Genomic DNA, 24,448 nt, shown 5'->3' with positions numbered 1-24,448 from the left:
GTATCTGTCCAGACAGAACGTACAAAAGAGATGCAAGAAGCTGAAACTGCTTCAGCTGCAAATCAAATAAGAAAACCAAACTAGTTACACAGACAAAGAGTAGAAACACCACATGCCTTGATAAAATACTAAAAATACAGAAAAAACAAGATTAGGTTTTGTAGTTTGTGTAAAGGACTGGGAGCAAAGAACCCTCCCTCCAATTCTGACTTAAGCACTCTCAATCATCCTGCTCACTGCTCAGTAACACTGGCTTACCTAAAAGCACAACAGCAGAAAAGCCTTGGTAAATGGGTATGCCCCATGTTCTGTATTGCGGGGTCTAGAGGCCAAAAGCTTTACGTAAGGCTAGATACGGGTCAGAGCTCGGCCCTGGCACAGGTAGGAGTGGGAAATGTAACTAATTATTATTTTTAATTCCTTCGATGACAAACATCAGTCTCACTGTGCCTCACTTAGAGGCACAATTCCTATGGAAAATATTGGTGTCTAAAATTCACCAAAGATCTATCTCAAATACCTGCCGGACTTCTAGAAGTTTTCTAGGTATGACCTCTACTAAGAGGTAAAACCCCTAACTTTTGCTGTGCAAGCTCACCACAACCTGACATTTATATGTAAAGGGGAACCTTCCAATCAAACAATAAAGCCTGTGAACAGCAGAATACTTGACTACTTCCATGTGGCAGCAGGCTAACTGTAACACATCCTTCTAATGATCTCTATAGCCTAACCTGGGGATTTTAAATTGGGCATGCATTTACCACATCTCAGTATCTTGAGAATACTTTTCAGATATTTTCAGATAAAAATAGCTAAATAAAGACAAAAAGATGACAAAGACATCTACTGCTAACTTCTTAAACCCATCCATTTCTAATCGCAGGGAATAATAGCGTGAACTCTAGTTAAGCAGAATTCACTAAAATATGATCCTCGTCATAAGAAAATACAGTGTGTGAGACACATAAATACCTGGAATTACTAAAGGTTTTTCCCACATAAAACTACCAAAACGCAAAGCTTTGTGATAAACAGACATTCTGGACACTATCTAAACTTACTGAGGTTTTAATTGCAATACACACATTTAAGTTTCCAGTAATCCATTTTTCCTGTTCACAGCACATACTAACACATTATTCAGGGGTCAGTGATGCAATCCTCCACCAAGTAGCAAGCAAAGGCAAGGAGGACATTAAGTGCTGAACAGGTGAAATTTCAAGGGAATTGGAATGAATACATTAATCTCTCCTACAGAAATTACATCTATTAGGCAATTAACTGCCTAAAGTGTTACATCCCACTACAGTGAATGCAGCTGAGGCTGTCCCTTTTAAGACTGTTAACACCTGGACAAAGCAATTGGGCTCTGAAGTAATTCACTACCATTCCCAGCAAGTGCTCCTGCAGAAGCGTTTCTTAAGATTTTCACATTTTTATGCCACTTTACAGCTTCACTGCACGTTCTCGCAAGTCAACCACTGATGTTCAGTGTCCTCTGCTTTATACTGAACCAATTAATTCAAGATAATTAATTCAGGCTTTTGGTATTAAAGAGGCCTCTGGGGGAAATAAACCAACAGTAGTGACAGGGTGGGAGTACAAAGAAAGAAAACTGAAATTTCACAGTAACCTCTCCTTTATTAAAAAAACACCTTGCTTTACTGCCCAGGACTTTTCTTTCTCATTCAACTTTCCTTTCTTAGGTCTTATTTCCACAAGACGAATTCCATGTTCTGGTTTTCTTATCATCAGTTCCCTGGAAAACCCTGGCATGTTACAGTGTCTCACCAGAAAAATATCACAATGATTAAGAACACCTTCAAGACTAGAAATGTTTTCCAAGCACAAGTCTACAGCTGTGATTGTGAAAAATATAGTCTGAATTGTGTCTGGTTTTAATGATCAGGAGAAGCCTTCACTTATAGATATCACACACTCCCTTCCAGAAAATGGGAAATAGGAGCCTGATTTCTGCCTCAGTCCTTGTATAAGTGACTTAACAACTGAGCTATCAGAAAAAAAAAAAAAAAAAGAGAGAGAACGTTTACTTTATTAACTTCTTTGCTTCCCTTGAAGGGTCAAAAAAATTTACTTTATTTACAAAGAATGTCAATGTTTCAGTCAGCCTGCAACACTCTGTTAATTTCATATTTAATTTTAAATAGAAAGAAGCAATAAAATAAATTTCAGGTTCATTCTAACAGAAAGCCTGTATTAATTTTTCAGCTCAGACGAGCCAGGATAAGATCTGATGCACTGAACCAGAATAAGTGTGATAAAAGAGCTACCAGAAGCCATGGCTCTGGGGATGTGAACCAGAGAAGATTTCAATAACAGCCTAATCCTGCTACTACTTATTCTGTGCTGCTGGTCTAGATGTTAAAACCATACTGATGATCCAAAAAAAAAATCATCAAAAAGGACTTCTGACTGATGGTGCTTGAGTTACTGAAAATTGATAAATTACCCCAAAACACACAGACTGAAAAAAAAAACAAATTAAAGATGGCTCCACCAAATTAATGCTTGTATTTTAAGTTTTTGAATAATTTACCACATAAAGATTATCCATATTATTGGTGACGCAGCTAGAAGAGATCAATATACTTACAGCCTACTAACTCTCCGGAGATACAAAATCCTCATGGAATTATCACAAATACACACGATGCTCCCAATATCTAAATCTGTGTACTACATTACAGCTTGCAAGGTCTACAATGACTGCACATATGAGGAGGCCATGCACTATTCCAGCAAGCTGAATAATTCTAGAAGAGTCATATGCAAAAAAGTGTTCTTGAAGTTCACATTTTAAAGGAGAGTATCCAAATAACGAGAGCTCAGCTTATGCTTCTGTATCTGATTTTCTCCCATTCGGTACATACAACAGTAAAGTTATAAACAAAAGGAGGCTGAATTATAGCCACCAAAGATCTCACACTCATACTTACAAACTTCACAGAAGCAACAGGAATAGGACTGAATGTTTGTTCTCCCCAGTCACAGTTCCTACTTCTTGCTTTTTAGGGATGCATCTTATTTAATTTTGTTAATTCTAAAAGTGATTACAGATATTCTAAATATTCAGAAGTCCTGAATTTTCTACAGTATTTTTAAAAGTAGGATGAATATGACAGACGACTGCCTCTTGAGGATCTCTGAAGGATTCCTTAACAATTCTACACAAGAAAAGCACAGTGAAAATATCCACACTCACTATGACAGTCCAGGAATCTACCCTGTAAATGACTCATGAACTTTGACTGACATTTTAAAATTGTTTTTTAAATGTTGTTTTTTCATTGAGTATCACTCATACACACCATTTCCAACCAAATAAGCTGACTGGTCATTAAGAGTAACAATTGTGTCATTGGGTGAGGAGAATTAAAAGTCAGGAATGAATTTTCTCCTGATTGTCCACAAGGAGGAAATGGAGAGAGCAGAGAATACCCAATCAAGAAGAATTCACTGAGAGTGGGTAAAACACGAGCTTAAAAAGACTTGAAAGAAGAGCTTACATAGGGGCAAATCTCAGTAATTTTCAGAAAGGAGAAAGAAGACGTGGTCTTATTCAATGGGAGACATGTAAGATTCACATGAGAACAAGATGTGAGAAAGCTTTGTTATGAAGAAAAGCCGGAAAGTGCAGAAGCCAAGAGGAGCTGGGCTGAATCCCAACAGTCGCTTGAAAGATTTATGGTATCTCCAGAAGGTGCTTAGAGACCCCACAGAGTTTCAGATTCCAGGGGCTTAAAGAATGAATGGCCTAACAAAATAAATCCCTAACACATCAGCCAGTGAAATGTCCCACCAGAGGAGGAACTCTACTAGCAACCCCAGTTAACCTGTATGTTATTAAAAAAAAAAAAAACAAACCAGAATTAATTCACATGCAAGTCTATGAGCCAAGAGAAACATAGACGGTTAGTCCTCAAAGCAAGAAGATGAGATTTTAACAGCTGTAAAGTGTTGAGCTAATGCTGAGAGGATATGTTGGTCAGTGGATTTTTTCCCCAGCACCACATGGAATAAAGCTGAGTATCTGCTGCAGGCTGCCTCGGCCCCAGGGTTGGATTTGAAGATATACAGACAGAATTATAATGCTCTTGGAGAAAGAATATCATCAGGAATCATTTCTTTATGAGGAGCTTTAACTTCTCAGAGACTCAAATCAATGAAAATAATAAAGCCATTGGACATGAATACTTCAGACCACGTCATTATAACTTAAGTTTAAATTAAACAGAGGAATAAACAAGTTAGTTTGTATCTCAAAGTTTTTAAGTGATAAATATATAATGTTAAAAATTAACAGTTATCAAAGACAAATAAAAAAGGGGTTTGGATATGAAAGAAGTCTGAGACTTCAGTCAATCATGATAAAATATACAGTTATTCATGAATAGAAGAGAATAAGCAGAAATGAGTGCACTAAGATGAGAAGACAGCACACTGTTAAAATTAGTCATTGTGCTAAAGCTGACAGACTACCTTCCTCACTTCCGCCATCAGCAATGATTGTGGCCACTGTAACTAAAGTGAAAACACAGCAATGAAAGTTATGCATCTTAAAGTTAAAATTCTTACAGCATTCAAAGTGGGACGACCCATCCTAAAACTATTAAAGAACTGACAAATAAAACTACAAGCTTGCAGCTATAAGCATTCTACATCTTAACAAAACCATCTCTTGAAAATATCAGATGGATGGACTACATTTAGAAAAGAACAACTGAATATAGGAACTACAATCCTATCAGCCTGATCTAAACAGACACAAATTTTAAAACAATTTTCAAAGAATAAAGAGAAGATAGAAAAGAAGATAAAATAAAACATTCTGCCAGGCACCTCCTTTCAATAATGGATTTTTCTAAACACACAAGGTTTGATCTGGATTTAGTAAAACCAATGGAAATCACATTTCTTTACATTTTATTCAGTACAGATAGCACAGCTATTAGTCAAAGAATCATATGGTAAGCAACTAGGTAAAGAAGAAATGAAAACAGGATGTCTTGAAAAAGGGAAATAACAAATGGGTTGGTTGTACTGATAATCAGCTTAAGTCTATTCATTAACTAGAAAAAAAACAAAACACAAGCGCTTCAATAACATTCACCAACTCTTGAAACTAGAAAGCACTGTCAATGTAGAAGATCAAGAAGATCTTTATACAGAAGAACTAGAAGACTGAAGTAATAAAAATATAATGACAAAATATGAAATTACATACCAATAAACTAATTTTTTTTTTGCTGTAAACTGGGAACTTATTCATGGGAAACTGAAGAAGAGAAAAAAAAACCAACATGGATGACTGTAAGTCAAAGCGATCCAGCCTAAAAAAAAAAAAAAAAAGCAAACTGATTTAGGTGAGATACTACCAGTTAAATATTAATATTTCTGTGCAAACAACTTGTCAGTTCCCATTTGGAAAATATTATAGATGATGGGGCAGGGAGGTCTGGTGGTCTGGCTAGAGCCAGAAATTTCATCAAAGCACCTGCCTGCCCATGCATATCAGAAGACGCAGCAGTCCTGCACCTCTTCCCAGAAATGTGGGGTGGGCAAGGAGAGGTATAGTCACTCGGAGTCCTTGGTGATGGCAGGTACTGAGATTTGCATCTGATAATCCCCAGCAACGTCTTTAACTTTCATCCACACATTCTGGGAAAAATAACCATGCTTTAGTGCACGCTCTAAGCCTAAAACATGGTTTCCATTATGAGCAATTAGTAAGAATAATGCCATTATAAAATCAAAGTCCCAAAAAGTATGTTTTAAGTGGCCTCCAATAAGATACAACAGACATCAAAAATCTCCCAGGAAACATAAATGTTTTTCAACATGGCATTTCAACAACAGAGTTTTAGAAACTGCAGGATAACTTGTGTCCCATAACTGCAGGGTTCTGGAAATATAACATATGTTCTGGTCTAACTCCCAAATATTGGCTTGGGTCCTCCCTTCAGACAAACATTTCTGAAAATTAAAAGCAGTCAGCTTTTCAAAAAGTGTGTTTTAACTGTCAGGTCTTTTCCCCCTCCTCATGTACAGGCACAAATGGAGATTAAAATAATAATAATAAAAAATATTGATTAGTTCCATGAAAATTTAAACCTTACTTCTTTAATTGCATATTACAAACCTAAGACATTTGGGATTTGGTTTTTTCAATGGAAGGAGTACACAAAGCAGCTTGGTATCAGAGCAAAATCATTGTAAGACTGCCAAAATTATTGCTAAAGACATCAACTTCAAAGACAGCTAAAAAAAGAAAAAAAGAAACAAATTCCAGGATACAAAGTTTTACTTTAATAGTAACTAAAGAAAGCAAACAAACAAACAAACAAGAGAGGCCAAATATAAGGGTGTTGGCCTTTCTTCTTCCTTTTTAAAACCAGAATGAAACGCTCTCTCTTAGATCCTTTACAAATTATACAAATGTAAATCTAAAGGAAAAAGAATCTTCTAAGTTGTGACTTTGTTTTCAAATCAAACTTTTGGGGAAAATAATTATTCTACTATTACCAGTGATGGCAGCACATATTGTTTTAAAATATGTTACATTAAGTAGTTCTGTGCTCTGGGAAAGCAGGTCACATTTGTATTGGAGTTTATTTCATCCCCTTGCTCCTACAGCATCACGCATACAGCGCTCTCCCTCCCCATCAGAAACCCACAGACACACATTAATTAGCTGGCATTTTCAAAATCCAGAGAACCTCAAAGCCCCCCAAAGAACAAGTCGTGGCTGATTTCATTGCAGCTTACGTTCCTAACCCCCCTGTACGCTTGTGCAACAAAAGCTTTTTTGAAAAGAGCCTTCCAGTTCCCCACTGCCTCACAACTTGCGCAGCCATCAATTGGTGCAATAGTATTACCATATGGTAGCATTTTACACTTACTTTGCACAGGCTTATAGATCTATACAAAGCAGAACGCAGGCAGGAATTATCAGGTTTGGTCATTTTTAAAATCCAGCATTACTGAATTTTGTGCTCTGAGTTAAACAGCCAGTCTTCAATTGGAGCATTTTTTGCCTTGACCTATTTTTGCACCATGAACTGGAGACTGGATCCTGATGGGGCTCCAAAAACTGACTGACCCTTGGTACTAATGGTGCTAAAAAGCTGCCCCAGAGCCACGCTAGAGTAACTACAAGTGTAAACACAGCATGCCCCAAGAAATCTGAAGTGCTTTCAGTGATCTAATTTCTCAAAGTGCTGTAAAATCAAATTCTATTTGATGTCTTCACAAGCAAGCATAACAGTACAGCACACAAAACACTCAAAACAGGAATCAACCTGTTGAAAACGAAGCAAGCGACAAGTTGGTACATTCCACTTTACTGTCCCCCTTCCCCCAAACGTAACTGCAAATTTTAAAGTTTAAATTCTGTGTTGATACATTCTTGAGATTAACGTATTTTCTAATAGTACACAAACCCCCCTATCTATACAGCATGCACTTATGGTATAACATACAGTGTAAGCATTAACAAAGGGATAATCCTTGTCTCAAAGAGCTTATTCTCCTCCATTTGGGAGCACCTTAAAACAACTGAAAATCTTTTCAGAAGAGAACGACGGACATGCTTTATTGAGTCCATGCCCATGTGAGTGCACGTCGATCCTAGAGAAATGTCATTAAGCATCATAGTGATAAAATACCAAATTGAAATGTATCCATAAAACTAGCTAATTAATAAAAATGTTGGGAATTCCTTACAGAATCAAACTGGATAAATGTCTATCAGAAGATTAATAATGTATCCCTAAGTAAAAATAATTAAGTGCCTCTATTTCTATGGAGAACATTTAAAATGTAACCCCACTTATGAGAGATAAAGATATCAATATATCTGTGACTGATAACAGTCTAAGAGAAAACACAGTTTCATACAAATGATAGGTCTATTATCAATGCAGCCACACTGCCGAAGGACACTTGGGAGAGAAGGCTTTGGTAAATCATTACCCTGGTATTTCTGCACATGAGTTCAGAATTCAAAGCAACTACAAAATTTAGCAGGAAAAATTGAAGGTGTACTATAAAATTGTATTTACTGGGGTTTTACACATTTAAAAACTAAAGGTGATGTAGAAGGTAATGGACCTGAGGCTGAGTGCAGTCATCTCCAGCAGTTTCTCTGACTGGTAAGATACATCCAGTTCCTTGGGCACCGCATTAAACCATATGTGTTTGTTTATAACTGTTTAAAAAAAAAAACAGAGCATACAAAAGTTGTTTGTCCCGCATATGTTTAGCCAGACATTAGTCAAAAAAACTGCCCTTCCTGTTACCCCTTTCCCAGTACCAGATGCAGGCACAAGCCAGTGGAAGTGGAGCAGACATAAGCATGACAACCTAATTCTCTGCTTGAGGGAAGTAGCTGAGGACAGGGAGGGGGAAGGGGAGACAAAAACACATTACACAAGGTCAGTGCAGGAGACTGAGACATCTGCCAAGGCTGAAGTTAGTACACTTGCTTTTATTACAACAAATATTGTTGGTACTGCAACAGTTTTAGGCTTAAAGCAGTGCAGCCTGTGACCACAAGCAAATAGGCATGACAATATCCTGATTTTTATTTTAAGTCATATCCAGCAGGAAATGGAGCTAGTAAAGTCTGGCATAAATGTAACGCTTGTTTTCATTTAGTGCAAAGGAGAGAAAGAGACAGAACCCACAGCTGTGTCTCTAATGCTGTACTTTCAGTTACAGAATGAAAACCCATTTCTAAACAAAGCTCTATTTCAAAACCCATAGATGTGATCATCTAGAGTGACCTACATATCAGTGGGAAGCTTGTGGAAGTGAGGAAATAGGCACAAAAAAGGGTTGCAACACAAGCATAGTCCCTTAAAACACGTTCTGCTAATGCTCACCGCCAGATGCTACCATGAAGAGTGAAGCTTTGGGTTGTACTGTCAAGTTTACTGATGTAAAGAAAGCCTAGTTAAAACTTTCTTTACACTGCTTGATTTAAATGGGACTGTGTGAGAAACAGGAGTTGACTTCGTACACAGCACAATTTTGTCCGCCTACTTTGGTACATAGTTTCTGCATCTACCCTGAGAAACCTAACCAAGTAATTATCAAGAGGAATCAGCAGAGATTTTACATCCAAGCATAGTGGGCCAGCGCACGGGTCCTTACAACATCCCTTCTGTATCAGAGTGCATTAGCAGTTACTGTAAATGCTGACAGTTACTACATTTGGTCATGTATCTATTAGACAGGATACAACTGTTTAATCTGCTGCACATTCATAGATATATAAAATTATATATACAAATGTATATAGGAGAGCAGTTCAGTACAAGAAGGTGAAAAGTATCTGCACATCTTCTGTTGCAATGCTAAATACACTACTGCTGGACGTGTTGTCCAGGCATGATGTAAATCCCTTGCAATTCAAAATTCACCAGAGAAGAATGATTTCACCTAAGTGCCAATGAAATCAAAAAGCTCCTGACTTTGTACAGCTTCTTACAGAGGAGTCTCAAAGAGCTTAGAACTGACTGAATAAACTGTGATTTACAAGCAGTATTTTAAAAATCCATTACTCCTCTTAAAAGAAACGCCTTTTTACACAGATTAAACTTTCTCCACAGACTGGATCCCATTTTCTATCAAATTCTACAAAACGTGCCCTTTCTTCTACTATAGCATCTTTGTAAACAAGGCTTAATTTTACATTTTCACCAGTGGCACATTTCAGCATTTGGCGTTCAAGAATATCTGCTGGCCAAATGCTAATTTTTGTTTTTCAGCTAACAAGAATGAGTACCGGAAATGAGATGGAGAAGTGACATAACAAACGTGTGAAATCATGAGTAGTCAGGACCAATCATTCTCTCTGTCTCCAGGTTCAAAGCAAAGGGGTGATTCCTCACGGAGCAGGCTGCTGATTGGCACACCCCTTGCCACAGCATATGGTAGCTGATGATACCTGGGAAAAGCTGAGGGCTAGGTCTGTTTCACAGAAAAAAAAATCCATTCAGAGTTACAAAACACATAGAAACTATCTTGCTTGGGATGTCCTTGAGCTAAACCCATCAAAATCCATGAAGGAAAGATTCACGTATGTTTGCCCTGTTCTTACACTCATCCAGGGAGCAGATTTTTAGCATCTATGAGAAAAAGGACATGGGGCTAGATGGGATATTGGTCCAATAAATACATACATAGGCTCTTGCATATAACCCCTGTGCCAAGTAAGCTCTGTCATATTTTCACCCAAGTGTTTTGTTAGTTGAAATCTGTGCCTCTGTACTGTTGACACCTGCAGCAGGATTTGGATAACCAGTTGGATGGAGAGCCCTGCTCCTCAGGACAGCAGTGCTCATATTACTTGCCATTTTACACTGAATGCGGAGTAGGGATTGCTCAGACCAACTCTATCATTACTGCACTGCAGAACAAGTTTCTCCAAGCTATCGACACACACACTGAAGCCCATAAAGCTTCTCAAGAGGTTCTAAATCAAACTCATGCATTTTAAGAGAAAAACAGACTCGGTAAATCACTGATGTTCTTTCAGCACACAATGAGAAGTTTGGTTTCAAGAATGAATTGAGCAGCAAAGTAAAACAAAAAGGCTCATTCTGCAATGTGTCAACCTGTTTGCATAGTAAGCTGGAACTTAGGAGATTCCTAACTCATCTGTTTCCCAATGCTTTAAAACCTTCCAGGAAAGACTAAGCCTTCTGCTGACCTAGCAATTTATGAAAATCTATACGGATTATAAACTGACATTAATATTTGATAAATGATCAGACAGACCATACTCAGCCATTTACAGCTTATTAATAACTTGCTCAAGTGTATTATAAGGCAACTGCTGAAGTCAGCTCTTTGTATAAAGGTGAACACCAGCAAAACCACTACATTTCTGACTTGGAATGCCTTCCATCTAAAAAAGTAGTTCACAATCATCACTCCAGAAGGTCAGTGCTATGAATGAGCACTTGCTGGACACTTATCCAAATGTTTACTCATTATGCTGAATACAATTCTACAAACTTAGCAGTCAAAGGTATTCAAGGACTCTATGTTTGCCACCAGTGCTCTGAGTAGTCTTTTAGCTAATATTTTAAGAGAGATCTCTCCAATATAAAGCACATGATTAAGACTATTTAATATAATTACTGCTCTTCCACTACCCCAAAGGAGCTAATTTCTCTAACAACAATACCTTTATCATGCACGTCTCTTTTTCTCATCATGGCTATAGACTGAAGCGTGCAGACAATTTCAGACTTGGCTACACACAAGCCTTCAAACATTCCCTCTTCCCAGACCCAGCTTGCTGACGTCAATCAAAAGACCTCCCTAAGAACTGGGAAAAAAAGGTCATTTTCTGCAGTAATCTTAAAAACGTTTTTTTCTCAAACTGTCACATAATTTTAAATTCGCAAATAAAAGCCAAATGTTATCACATCCATGTTCTTGGTGTTTCAACATTTCATACGTTCTCTAAGTGGTGGGTTTAGTTAGCAAACAGCTGTAGAGTCAGTACATGGGCCGGGGGGGGAATTACTTACCTTCAGAGAACTGGTTTTTTGCAGGTGTTGGATGCTGAAAAATTAATAGTTGCCACATTTAAGAGTAACTACAAACTAAGAGCAGCAAAAGTCAAAGGCTTCCACCTCCCGTTTCTCACTTCCTTGCATTTTCAGGATCAGAGCTTCTTACATCTATGAAGCATCCATTTGGTGCTGGATGCTGGCACTGTAAGGGCTGCACCAAGGAACTAACTCTCATTCTTACAAACATTTCAATTATTAAATGGAATGGTTTTCCTATGATTAAAGAGCTAGAAGGGCACCCTAATTAGAACTCCTAAGCAACAGAATGTGCAGAAATCCTATTCATTTAGAGTTACCTAAAAATCATGATTAAAACAATGTATTTCATTTTCTGATTTTTTTCATTTTTCTCCCTTCATGCAATCAGCTCAGCACCGCAATCAGCAGACTACTGCATAGATTCAAAGAGACACTTACTAATCTCTGAGCCCAGACCATCCATACTTCTAAACCTACACATTAATACACTACAAAAAGTTGTGCATAGCCATGACAAGTATAGCCACAAAGCTATCTACTGAGAATCTACTGAATGGCTTCTGGAGTGCTAAGGGATATTTGTTGTGAATTTAGAAAGAAATAATTGCTACAAAATCATACACCTAACAGATAACTGATGACATGTTAACTGCTTTCAGACTCAGTAAAATAATAATACAATTGGATGAACAAATAAATAGTTTTGCATTATAGTTATAGGTTAGATGATAAATTTCTTTGCTGTAACTGTAGTTCAGACTGGGGTTTGGTCTTCCTGTTGTCAATTGCATTAGTTTTAAAACACACTAGCATTCTAAGTCAACAAACCAAATCAGTCTTTTCTGCAGCTGACTTCTTTAAATCAGATGCAATGAAAATTAGACCTGGCAAGCTCAAGAAGCCAACAGAGGAATGCATGGCCTGACCTCTTCTAGCTTCTTTTTGTCTTACCTCTAACTAGGATGAGTTGGATTTTACAGCTCTTTATAACTTATATGAACCTAGTTTGCTGGCTTCATTTCTGGTTTCAGTAATTGCAGTGTGGACTAAATGATCCAGAACCAAAACCAATAGAGAAAGGACTGTCCTTATAGCTCCCTGCTTCAACATTCAGGGAAAGAAAAGGAAAAAAAATGTAGTCTGCAGCAACTGCTGCTGCCTGCTCAGTGGCTCAACAACAGATTACAGACTCGAAGTCTCCATCCCTCATGGCAGGGACATATCCTCCACCCCTCTTTGTCCTCTTAGTTTTATGTTTTCTTTTGCAGAAAGCAGAGAAAAATTAGGAAAAGATGCATATTAAAATGTCTTTTTTAGAACTCTCTCATTCTGCAAGTATCTCTTGGAAATGTGTCTTTCAAGTAAGAATGAACAACTTCTCTGAAATACATTAAGCACTTAAAAAAATCCTCAAAACCCATGCATCCTTCTTACGTATGTTATACCTGTAAATATTATTTTCTAAAACCCCACAGGTTTATTATTCCATAATTTCTGGCGTACCTAGGTTAGCTTTAAGAGCTTTAAACAAAATCTTTCTTCGCTGTCATTGCATTTACAAACCCCCCACAATCTCAGCATCAGAAAGTCTGTTATTTTTAAATAAAAGGAACTGAGGAACTCTAATCAGTGAGTTAGAACAGCCTCCTTAATGGACCAGAAAAGTACAAGCTGTCATAACAGTGGAATGCATATGGGTCCTTATCATTTGATAGACAACATACGTTTCTTCTCTTCCTCTGCTCTGTCAGAGATGACTCTAAAGCCAATAAATGTGAAAAACTATAAAAGAAAGTAAATTTAGTAAAAAACTATCAACATGGCTGTCACTAATTCACGACAACTAATGTTCTCTTCAAGACTCAATTACAGGTACATAACTCATTATACTTTTCATAAGAATGCAGGTGCAGTATAAAGTGAACGACGTTTATGCCACAGAGTACCTTACAAGCTACGGCATACCCTGGCAGTGGAAGCAAGTTCAACCTACAAGCCCCAAACATATACAGAATGTACTATGCTGTGTAACACAAAACAAACCACAAAACAAACACCTTCATTATGTTCAAAATACAAATTCAGCTGAGAGCTGCCACGGTCAACAAATCTGTTTCTAACTACAAGCGCTGCACAGCTCAATAAGGGAGAAATATTCTTTTATACTGGGGTCCCTGGGGGATACAAAACAGAACAGGGCATTTCCACCCCATCAGGGTAAAAGGTACAACACAAAGAAAACTGCTGCCAACCTGATATGCTGAATTATTTCCCTTTGGATCAAGTTTTAGCCTGCTCCATGACAGAGAGAGAGAGAGAGAGAAATATAACACAATGCTGCTTTAGCCAGACAACTGAAAATCCTGACAAGCCTGGTAATTTGGAGACGTATTGTACTGAAGAGAACCATAACAGTGAGTATTGAGAGGCACTGCAATCACTTAAAAAAGTTTGAAAGTAAAATTTGTAATCAGAATTAAACAAACCTATGTTAGCAAGGCAGGTCTACAGCAAGGCTTTATTCCTTAATTCGTTCATAGGATTAAGAGGATGGCTCAGAAGAGAGGCACTTTGTCACACTTCTCACTCTCAGGCCACAGAGGTGCAATCATCACAGAGGTATACATCATCAGATGCTAAATCCGCCTAAAATTGCCAAGCTGACACCAAGGAGCACAGAAACAGGGCATAATCATCACCATCACTCAACAGTCCACAGGCACTTGTAATCACGCTGGTCCTTCAGAATGGGATGAAAGGTACAGTAAGTAAAGCAAGAGAAAGCTCAAGGTGCTCTTCCTCATTCCTCCATCTTATCCCCTTTCTAGGTCATGCTGAAGATCTTCAGGAAACAGACATATTATGCTGAAAGTTCAGCATAATAATTGAAGAAGAAATGCCATCCATAAGGCCAGTGACTTCTCAAAAATAACATACAGTGCCTCCACATGAAGAAAGAGGAATGCTGATACATCTGCAAAAATCAAAGGCTTACTAAAACATCTGCTGACATCACATCACACACTGCTTCCACTTCTGTTACTGCAAATGGCCTTGGTCTACAATTTCTCTCCAGCTGTGTTCACCTTTCCCTCCCTGTTATCTTTTTTTGTTCTGCTTCGTTGTAATCATCCCACCAGTAAAGCTTAAATCTTAACAAAGCTGTGTCTGTAACAACCAGTAATAAATTGGGTACTGAGAAGTTCAGCATCCAAAAATGAACAAAAATGTGATAAACACTGTTAACATCTGCAAAAATCTACTTACGTGTTTCACTGCTTACCTTTGCTCTACTTTCTAACGTCCAATAACCCCTTACTTTCCCATTGATTTTCCCTTTTCTTCATTTAGATTTTCTCCCATTTGTCTGCTCAGATTTCTGATCTCCACTTGTGTTATTTTCCCCAGTGATGCAATCATTACATTGCCACATTTCTTTCTTGTATTAGCTGATGTAAATAAATTCCACTTGTTTTTCAGGATGTGGATTCTCCCTCACTGGAAGTGAGAGCCTTTCGAGAGCAGAGAAAAGCCCATACATATGCCTGGAATAAAGCAGTGTTTCCAGAAATGGCTGAAAACTGTGTCTGCTAAGTGCACAGCCAATTCTTCTAACCAGCGAATTCTCACAGAGTAGGAGAAAACGGTAAAAGACAGACTTATATGCAAGTTGATCGACTTCATAAATCTAGCCCACATTATGTGCTAGATTTGTAGAGAGTAAGGGTGGGCAATGTAGATAACCTAAATAATAACCACAGCAGGAGTAACAGTTTTCCCAGAAGGAAAGAAATCTCCTATTATCAACACGCAGTCAAGAACACAAAGGAATAAATTGCCCAGTATTTAGTGGCTGGGCCGAGCTACAGCAAAGCACTGGGGCACAAAGCTTTAAACACATGATCTATAAAGCGAGGGTTTCACCAGTTGGTCCCCAAGCAAAGGTTACTAATGAACAAGACTTCAGTCACGCACTACTGCAAGTTTAGAAGACTTCCAGCTGCTATGATTGTGATCTGAACGTAAAACACAGCACAAACATTTATCACAAATGTGGGATAAACAACCGTAGTCCTCTGCTGCTGCCCCCAGGTTGTGGAGCAGAGGAAGCTAAGTGACATGAGTAGCCTCTGTCAGTGTACTGGTTCGTTTCCAGTTCTCAAGGAGCAGCAACAACACAGCCCTGGTTACCTCCTTTTCTTGCTAGCTTTTAAGTTCAAGAGTCCAGTTAGACATGATTCATACCACAGACCCTGAGAAATGGCTTGGCCAAACTAAAAGCTATTTTCTTCACTCATATCACTAGCTGGAGCAACATAAATGAAGCCACCTGCTTCACAATAGCTGTTCACCACGGTTGAGTAGAAGGAAAATGGGGGAAAAGGTATGAAGATAATTTTAAAAGGCGGGTATGTGTAAAGCTTAAAAGGTGGGTATATTTAAAACTTAAGGCTACTGTACAATGTGGTATGAAACTTGGACATCGCTATGATGGTCCACGATTAGCCTGCAAGTAGGAACACCAGCTTCCTTTCCTGGCAGTCCATGGGATGCTCATCTGCTGTTCCTCCTACACACGACTCTCGTGCCTCATTCTCCTTCACCTTTGGCTTTAATACTCCAGGGTTTGACCATTCAGCCACCAGGACACAACTATTTCTTTCTACTCTCTAAATAGAATTACGGCAGCAAGGCAATGCTTTCAAAATTCAGTACGCTGTGGATGATATCCACAATACGCGACACCTTTGACCTGCTAGAAAATCTGCACTATTAGCATACCAAAATCCACAAGAAAAAATAATAAACACACAATCACAGGTTATTTGCTTTAAAACGCCTCAGGAATCCTTCAGGATGCTTCTCTCTGATTAAACCAAAAGCAAAAAACGGCTCTTCATCCACCCCAGCTGCGGGATCAGGCTGCGGCACAGCACCCGGCGGTTTCTGGCCCGCTGCGTTTCAGTACCACGGACGCCGGCGCGGCGCCCGCCCGCGTGGGCCGGGCCGGGGGCCGGGGCCGGGGCCGCCGTAGGAGCCCTCGCTCCTCCCCGGGAGATGAACTTCTGAAGTTCTGCTCTTCGCTTTCTCCTGGGCTTTCCTGGGGCCACCGCTGCAGGAAATCCTTTTTTTTTTTTTTTTTTTTTTTTTTTTTCCCCCGGAGGTGGAGGAAAAAGGAAAGGGCAGCGATGGGATTTTCTTTTCAGTTTGGGATATGACATAAAAAACTCCGTAAGCTCAACCTTCCCAAACTTTTTATAGATTGATTTTTCTTAGAGCTGTGCAAACTGTGTGCTTTTTGAGCTCAGAGTGCAACTACAAAAATTTTTAAAAAGAGAGGAAAATGTTTTTTGTTGAAACAAGCTATTGTTAGACCCAAAACATTATCAATTACTCTTGATTTAAAAAAAAAATCAAGTAAATTAAGTAGGCTGCCCAGAGATATAGACAGAACGATTTTTCTTCAAAAGTACCAAGAAAACAGATGGCAACTCTCCCTAGCTCTCCTCTAAGCACGTGTTTTCTCCCCAAATTCATTCAAGTTTCTGCACAAAACCTGAAACATTCGTACCTTCACCTAGGATGAACTGCTGTGAATTCTCTACTGGTGGAAAAGACTTTGCTCGGTGCAAAGGTATAAATTCTGAAATGGCCTTCCAAGCAAAAAGGGCTATCGGGCAACTCCTGCAAAGCCTTCACTCAACCTCACTTGCAGAGAAGACAGGGGGTTTTGATGGCCAAGCCATGGCATTTTTTCTATCAGCATTAACCAGTTTCTGTGCAGGCGGAGTGAACTGGTGCTCTTCATTAGCAGAGCACTCTGGAAACACCACAAAGCCCCAGAAGCGCTTTTTTTAATTTCGGGTCCCTCTGTGTGACGCTGCCTGGCCTCCTCTCTGCCCCAATGAGGGCCGCACTCACCCGCAGAGACGGGCCCTACTGATTTGACTCCCAAGGACCGCCTCAGGTCCTCAGCAGTATCCCCGGCAGCTCAGCTCCCGCTGGGACTGAACAAGAGCCGACACTCGATTCCCCCTGAAGACCTGAGCGACTGTGCTCGTCACCATTGCTACCAGCTTCATGGGGTGAGAAACGTATTTTTAGGGCACCTGTGAAGGCGGCGCCCCAACCTTCAGTTAAGCTGCTCATGAGGAGGGCCCCCGTCATCAAGCGCTGCATGGAAGGGCACCAGCCCAAAAGCCCACCAGGGAGCCGAAGCGAAGATCCCTCCGGCGTCGCGTCAGCTCCGCCTTCCAGGCCAGGCACCCACCGGTACACCACCGCCGCTCACCGCGGCGGCGGGAGGGCTTTAGGCCGCAAGACGGCAGACGGGCCGGGCCGCGGCGGCGTCCGAGCCCCGTCCCGTCCCCGCGGCGAGGCGAGGCGAGGCGGAGGCTCACCTGGAGGAGGCAGCGGCCGGGCGCGGCGTGCTCGGGCAGGCGGCCGCGGTAGACCTGCCGCTGGAAGCGGGGCTCGTTGTCGTTCGCGTCCTCCACCCGGACGCTGAGGCGGCAAGCGGCGGCGCGCGGAGGGCGCCCGCCGTCCCGCGCCACCACGCGCACCTCCAGCGCCGCCTGCCGCTCCCGGTCCAGGCGGGCGCGGGTGCTGACGGCGCCGCTCCGCGCGTCGATGCGCAGCAGGGCCAGGGCGGCCGGTTCGCCCTCCAGCGCGTACCGCACCTCGGCGTTGGGCGAGCCCGGCTCGTCGGCGTCGGAGGCGCTGAGGCGGAGCACGGCGGTGCCGGGCGAGGCGGCCTCGGAGACGGCGGCGCGGTAGTGCGGCTGCGGGAATGCGGGCGCCTCGTCGTTGAGGTCGGCGACGCGCAGCAGCAGCGGCTCCTCGGCGGAGAGCGGCGGCGCGCCGCCGTCCGTCGCCACCAGCCGCAGCTCGTAGAGGTCGCGGCTCTCGCGGTCCAGCGGCCCCACCACGCAGAGGAAGAAGACGCCGCCGCCGCCCGGCCGCAGCGCGAAGGCGCCGTCACCGCCCAGCAGGGCCAGCGCGATGCCGCCGCCGCCGCCCTCCGCGCCCTCGGCCCCGCTGCCCTCGTCGGCGTCCGAGACGGAGACGCGGGCCACGTAGTCGCCGGGCCGCGCACCCTCGGAGACCCGCGGGCCGCCGCTCTCGGTGAGGTAGAGCAGGCGGATGACGGGGCTGTTGTCGTTCACGTCCAGCACGGCCACGGAGACGAGGGCGCTGGAGACCTCGGGCTGGGCGCCGCCGTCCCGCGCCTCCACGACCAGGCGGTGCAGGGCCCGAGCCTCGCGGTCCAGCGGGCGGCGGAGGCGCAGCACCCCGCTCCGCTCCTCCACCGCGAAGTAGCCGTCGGGGTCGCTCTGCCGGTGGTTGATGGCGTAGCGCACCTCGCCGTTGGCGCCCAGGTCGGGGTCGGTGGCCCGCAGGCGGCAGACAGCGGTGCCCGGTGGCGCGTCCTCCCGCAGCCGCGCCCGGTACTCGCCGCGGCTGAAGGCGGGCGCATTGTCGTTCTCGTCCAGCACCCGCACCGACACCCGCAGCCGGCCGCGGCGCCGTGGGCTGCCGCCGTCCCACGCCTCCACCACCAGCCGGTGCGCCTCCGCCCGCTCGCGGTCCAGGCGCCGCTGCAGCACCAGCTCCAGCGGCTCCGGCTGCCCGTAGCGCAGCTGGAAGAGCGGCGGCTCCCCTGCCGCGCCGCCCTCCTCCTCCAGCGCGTAGCCCTGCGTGCCGAAGCGGCCAGCGTCGGGGTCGCGGGCGGCCGGGAGGCGGAAGGCTGTGCCCGGCGGGCTCAGCTCGGAGACGTTGAGCTGCAGGCAGTCCCGCGGGAAGCGCGGCGGGTGGTCGTTCACGTCGGCGACCGCGATCTCCACCTGCACCACCTCGCCGCGCAGCGTGGCCGCCGCGAAGCTGTAGCGCGCCCGCCGCTCCCGGTCCAGCCGCCGCGCCGTGCGGATGATGCCCGTCTCCGGCTGGACGTGGAAGTCCGCCAGCACCGCCGACTCGCCGCTCCCCTCCGACAGCAGGAAGCCCCCCGACGGCCCCGCGCCCGCCGGCAGCCCCGCACGGATGTCCCCCACCAACGTCCCGGCCGGCAGCCCCTCGTCCACCGCCAGGCTGAGGTTATACACCGGCGCCGCGCCGCTGCCCGCCGCGCACAGCCACAGCGGCACCAGCAGCGCCAGCGCCCGCCCCGTTGGGGGACCGCCGCCTCGCCCGCCCCGGCACCTGCCGCCCCGCAGCTGCCGCGCCATGCTCCGCCGCTAAGCCGGCATCGCGGGCAGCCTGCACCGCACCGCGCCGCGCAGCTCCCCACCGCCGCGGGAGGAGATCGCGTACGGCGCCGCCGGTGCTGGGAAGGACAAGCCCGTGCGAGGGGGCGGGGAGGGCGGCTCCCCCCCACCGCCGCCACCGCCCCGCGCAGCCCCCGCCCCGCCGGGCCCTGCCACCCTCCGCAGCGCTACCGGGCCGCCGCCTGTCCACCCCGGGCCCGGGAGCTGGCGTTCGTCCCCCCGGCCACGGACGTGGGGCGCAGAGTTTGGGTGGCGCGGCGCTGCTCTGCGGCCGCCCCAAGGTCGGAGAGGTCTGTCGCCGAAATTGGCTTCTCGGGGAGTCAGCCGGCTTAGCTGCTGCTGGGAGAAAGCGGTGGCTAGCGCACGGGCTGCGCTAGATGCAGAGGTATGCCTCATGAAGGAGGAGAATTTAAATGAGACGGAAATCTGCGAGGATAAACGGGTTTGCTCAGTTCAGCAAGGATTTTTCACGCCTTAATATGCTGGTCCTCATTTTCCATGAAAAGGCTTGCTCGTTGTCTGAGCATTAGGTCAGTAAATAGTGCTCAGCACAGCAGGGAAGCGTTTGCCAGAAATAAGCTTTAAGTAGAAACTTCCATCAGCTACAGTGAGACCAGAATTTCCTTCCTTTTTCACTATTCCAGACTTCCATATCTAACTGGGAACGGTCTAAGGATGAATTAGTGTTTCTTCAGTGACATTGAGAATATACAGCATCATATAAATGCTAAGTACCAGCCGTTCATCTTTCCATGAAAGCTAAGTACAATACTTCAGCGGTTACTAGTCTCTTGCTGTTCCCACTGGTCCTTTACCAAACTTAATTTCACCTTCCTGGCAAGAGCCTGGCAGTCAGTCAGAGAAAAGTAAATTCATCCTAGGACAGACAAATAAAATCAAGGCAAAGACAATAAAGTAGCAGGAGGAGCTGCTGTAGCCTGATCCTCTCCTGTGAAGGGGCACTTGGGAGGGCAGACATTTTGCTATTTGCCACGTTCCCAATTTGCGGAAGAACTACCCAAGTACCGCTGCCAGAGCACCCATTCCCCGATGAAGGAGCAAAGCTGCTGTAACAGCCCTTGACATAACCATGCAGGGGAAGAGAAGGGGAAGTGTTTTTTCCAACACTGTTAGGACCTAACAGTTCCACATACGCAGATAAGAGGGAGAATTAGGTTCTAAGCCTAGAAGTCTTAGTGCGTGCGTGTGTGCCTGCATGTATGGGAGGGGAGACACGCGAGATCGTATCTGCTGGATCTGACTTGCCTCCTTACATAGAGACAGGGCTGAGCAAAAGCTAGATTTTGTCAGATCTTCTTAGGCACATTCTGAGAAAGTCTCTGTATATTTATATACTGTGATAATTACAAGCATAGAAGCAAGAAGGAAATGCTGAGGCCCTTGCCAGTTTCATTCATATTCATTGAGAAAACACATGGATCCTCCCCAAGTCACAGATGTTCAATATGAAAATGCCTGAATTCCATTGAATCACAGCAAGTTTGGAAAAACAGCCATGTCCCATGCAGCCCATGTAGTCACTAAGAAAACATGTGAATCATGTTCAATCAGGCACATTCACTGAAAAATGGAACAAAACTTTCTGTTGCCAAGGTCAGGCAGTGCCTGAAGAGCAACATTCTGTATTCAGATACAACATCATGAAGATAGCATGGGAAAAAAATAATATGGACGTAGTTGTCTGTGGTTCTGTCGGTGTTCATGTATTTTGTGAGACCAGGGCACTTGTAACAGTTTTGTAACAAGTCATATAAAACCACTGCCCAACTACAGCACGTTTCCAGAAATGCCATCTTTGGGACACTACAGATGTTCTGTCTACTGTGAGCATGAGCCTTACTTTGTAAGCATTCCTCCACCTTCTTTCTGCCTTCTCTGAGCCTTTTCTTCTTTCCTCCATTCCCTCCTTAAGCTTTTTCTCTCCCTCTCTTTTGCCATGTTCCTAACCTCATTCCTTTTCTTTCACAAATCACAAACAGAAGTTTCTAAATCTTGAGGAGATGTTTGCTGTCTCCTGGATATATTTAGCTACCCCTGCTGTTCCACGTCTTCTCAGTGACATGCTGACCTACACAAAAAAGGGAAGTGGCATCGCATAAGACATGGCTGACAAGCTCGTCAGATCTACCAAGTCTTCTATTGTAAAAAGCGGACAGGAGCATAACTTTGGTTGAAGGCAAGGGATGTTGGTTAGAGCACGCTCAATGCCTGTGCATTCCAGTTTAAAAGGGATGGTCTGTTCGTGAGCCAGCATGCTCAGTCAGGTAGCAGTAACGGTTACTGTTCCAGCTGTCCTCCCATCTTTTTCCTGGAGGCAGCCACTTCTGACTTCGTAGGCAGGTGAACACCATGTGAATCCACTTTCAAACCACTGAAGCTTCCAGCCCTGCCTCTTCAGGCAACCCTATGTGGGCATCGCTCTCCTCCACTGTGCAAGGCAGTGAACTCTGGTGCTCCCAGAGCAGCTCTGAATGCCAATTCAGCTGTTTGTGTGGCAGGGACCCAACCTCCAGGAAAGGAGCAAGGAAGGAAACTGGAAGGTGATAACTGTATCAGCTGCTTAAATTTAATCGGCCTGTATTTGTAAATCAGTATTTTCTGTAGCTTAATCCTCCTTGGATTAATCAGAAATTCTTTTTCCTTCAAGGAGAATTAAACTGTTGCAAACTAAAGCTGTAGTATGATACTAGAGCACAAAAGATCACTGAAACAGAGGTAGTGTTGTTAGAACTGTGAAGGTCCATCATGATTAGAGTAAATTCTACCTACAAGCATTACCTTGCCCACACAACAGCTGTGACAGCTTAAGATGTGACCCTCCCACACTGAAGACATAGATGGCTGAGGTGGTAAAGCAGCATGACTACTTCCTTTGCTGCAGCTCGCTGACTTGCATCCGTTTAAGCCAGACCAGCTGCCTCGGGACTGACACAGGGTGGGAGGGCTACAGGATCCATTCCAGCGCTCATTGGATGGGCGGTAGCAGCCAGATGAGGGCAGAGTGGCTCAACTGCTCCAGATAGAGCTGAAGCAAATAATTTTTTTTTTTTAAAAAAATCTTTCCATTAAGTTATTTCCTGTGCTGTTTGAAGGCAGTATGGTCTCAGCTGCTTGTTACTGCTTTTCAGCCAGAAGGCACCACACTTCCATTTCTGCCTTCCAGGTGGTGTTCCCTGATCCTCTGTGGGTTTACTTTTAACGACAAGGATTAGTTTAAGCAACACTGAAACAATGATTTCTGTTAACCCAAATGATTTTTTTCCTACGCTGAATTACAGATATCCCATGTAAATCAGCAAAATTTTCTGGCAAAATTGTGTGGTGAGGAAGCACTAATATCTTCAACTATTGCAGCTGGATCTAAGAAAGGATGTTTTTCTACAGCCTTACTATCTGGGGTCACTACAGATATTCGGCCTGGAATACGTGATGTATAGAGAAAGTGTTAACTTTGCAGAGCATCAGTTGTTTCATTATTTATAGTTCCCCAGGCACACATATATTGATTTCAGCAACACCTCTCTGAAGGAGTGTCAGCTGCACAAAAGATTTGCTGGTGACCAAATGAAGGCTGGTCATCCTTACTGTAACAGAAAGCTATGTGTAGGACTGCTTTCCTTATAAATGCAGTAAAATGTAGTTAAGAGTGATATTTTTGTTTACTGGTAGCCATCCCTTCACTCTTGATCACAAACTAATTTGCAGAACCCATTTTGCTGTGGAACAAATGATTTGCCTTCACTGATGAAGAATCATGTTGTTGCCAGAATCTGATTGGAAATAATGTACCTGAGTCTGTCTTCAAAGGTAGGAAAGACTTTCATGCTGGTTTGAGAGCTATGAGGCTATGGTATGAATAGTAGTAGTGGTTTTTTTCCTTTCATTCCAGATATACTGTAATGCCTTTGCTCAGTCTGTGGAGTGGATGTTGCTGCTGCCTTCTGTGGGCAATTATTTCAGAATTTGTCACTCAGATATAACAGTCTGAGTAGGGTTACCCAGATCAATATTTTCACATTAAATTTATTTCTAGTTCACTTATCTCATATGCTATCATCCAGGCCTACTCATCTGTCCTGATGTTGTATTTCCATCCTATGGATCTTTATTAGTCTCTTTGCTGTTGATCCCGTTTCTACTCCACACCTTCCCAGCTGCAAACTCAAGTGTCACAGCACTTGTCAAGGTGATTGCTCGAGTATATTTGGATCTACCTGGAAAATTTGAACGTGTTCTTCTACTCACATTATATTAATCCCACTGTCCCTTGCAGGATGAAGACATTGCTTGTTATGCATAATACATAACTGATCCTTTTTTATGAACAAAGTTTCTAGAAAATATGAAATAAAATAAAATATGAAAATAAATATTAACAGAATTAAATGAGATTCTGCTAGATAGATGTTAATTCAGATTTTGACATCCTAACCATTTTATATACATATATATATAGATACATTTAGTTTATAAACTTAGCCACAGATTTTATTAGTCTGGCAATGGGATTTATCCAAACGTAAAAGACCCTATTTTTGATTGCTGTTCACTTCCTCCTGTGGTTTGCAATAT

General features: G+C 43.4%; 1 protein-coding gene across 1 annotated transcript in view; it reads right to left on the bottom strand.

The window, feature by feature from the left end:
• Positions 1–19,816, bottom strand: part of DCHS2 (dachsous cadherin-related 2) — a 116,295-nt gene extending 96,479 nt beyond the window's left edge. The window contains exon 1 of the mRNA XM_086464808.1: positions 17,993–19,816. Within this exon, the coding sequence (XP_086320934.1) occupies positions 17,993–19,816 (1,824 nt within the window). The remainder of the gene's footprint in view (positions 1–17,992) is intronic.
• Between the last annotated feature and the right edge of the window lie 4,632 nt (positions 19,817–24,448).

The sequence above is a fragment of the Leptosomus discolor genome, chromosome 4, assembly GCF_034619465.1.
Source record: "Leptosomus discolor isolate bLepDis1 chromosome 4, bLepDis1.hap2, whole genome shotgun sequence".
In the NCBI taxonomy this organism is placed as follows: Eukaryota; Metazoa; Chordata; class Aves; order Leptosomiformes; family Leptosomidae; genus Leptosomus; species Leptosomus discolor.
The sequence above is the reverse complement of the archived record's forward strand: the minus strand, read 5'-3'. Positions and strand labels throughout refer to the sequence as shown.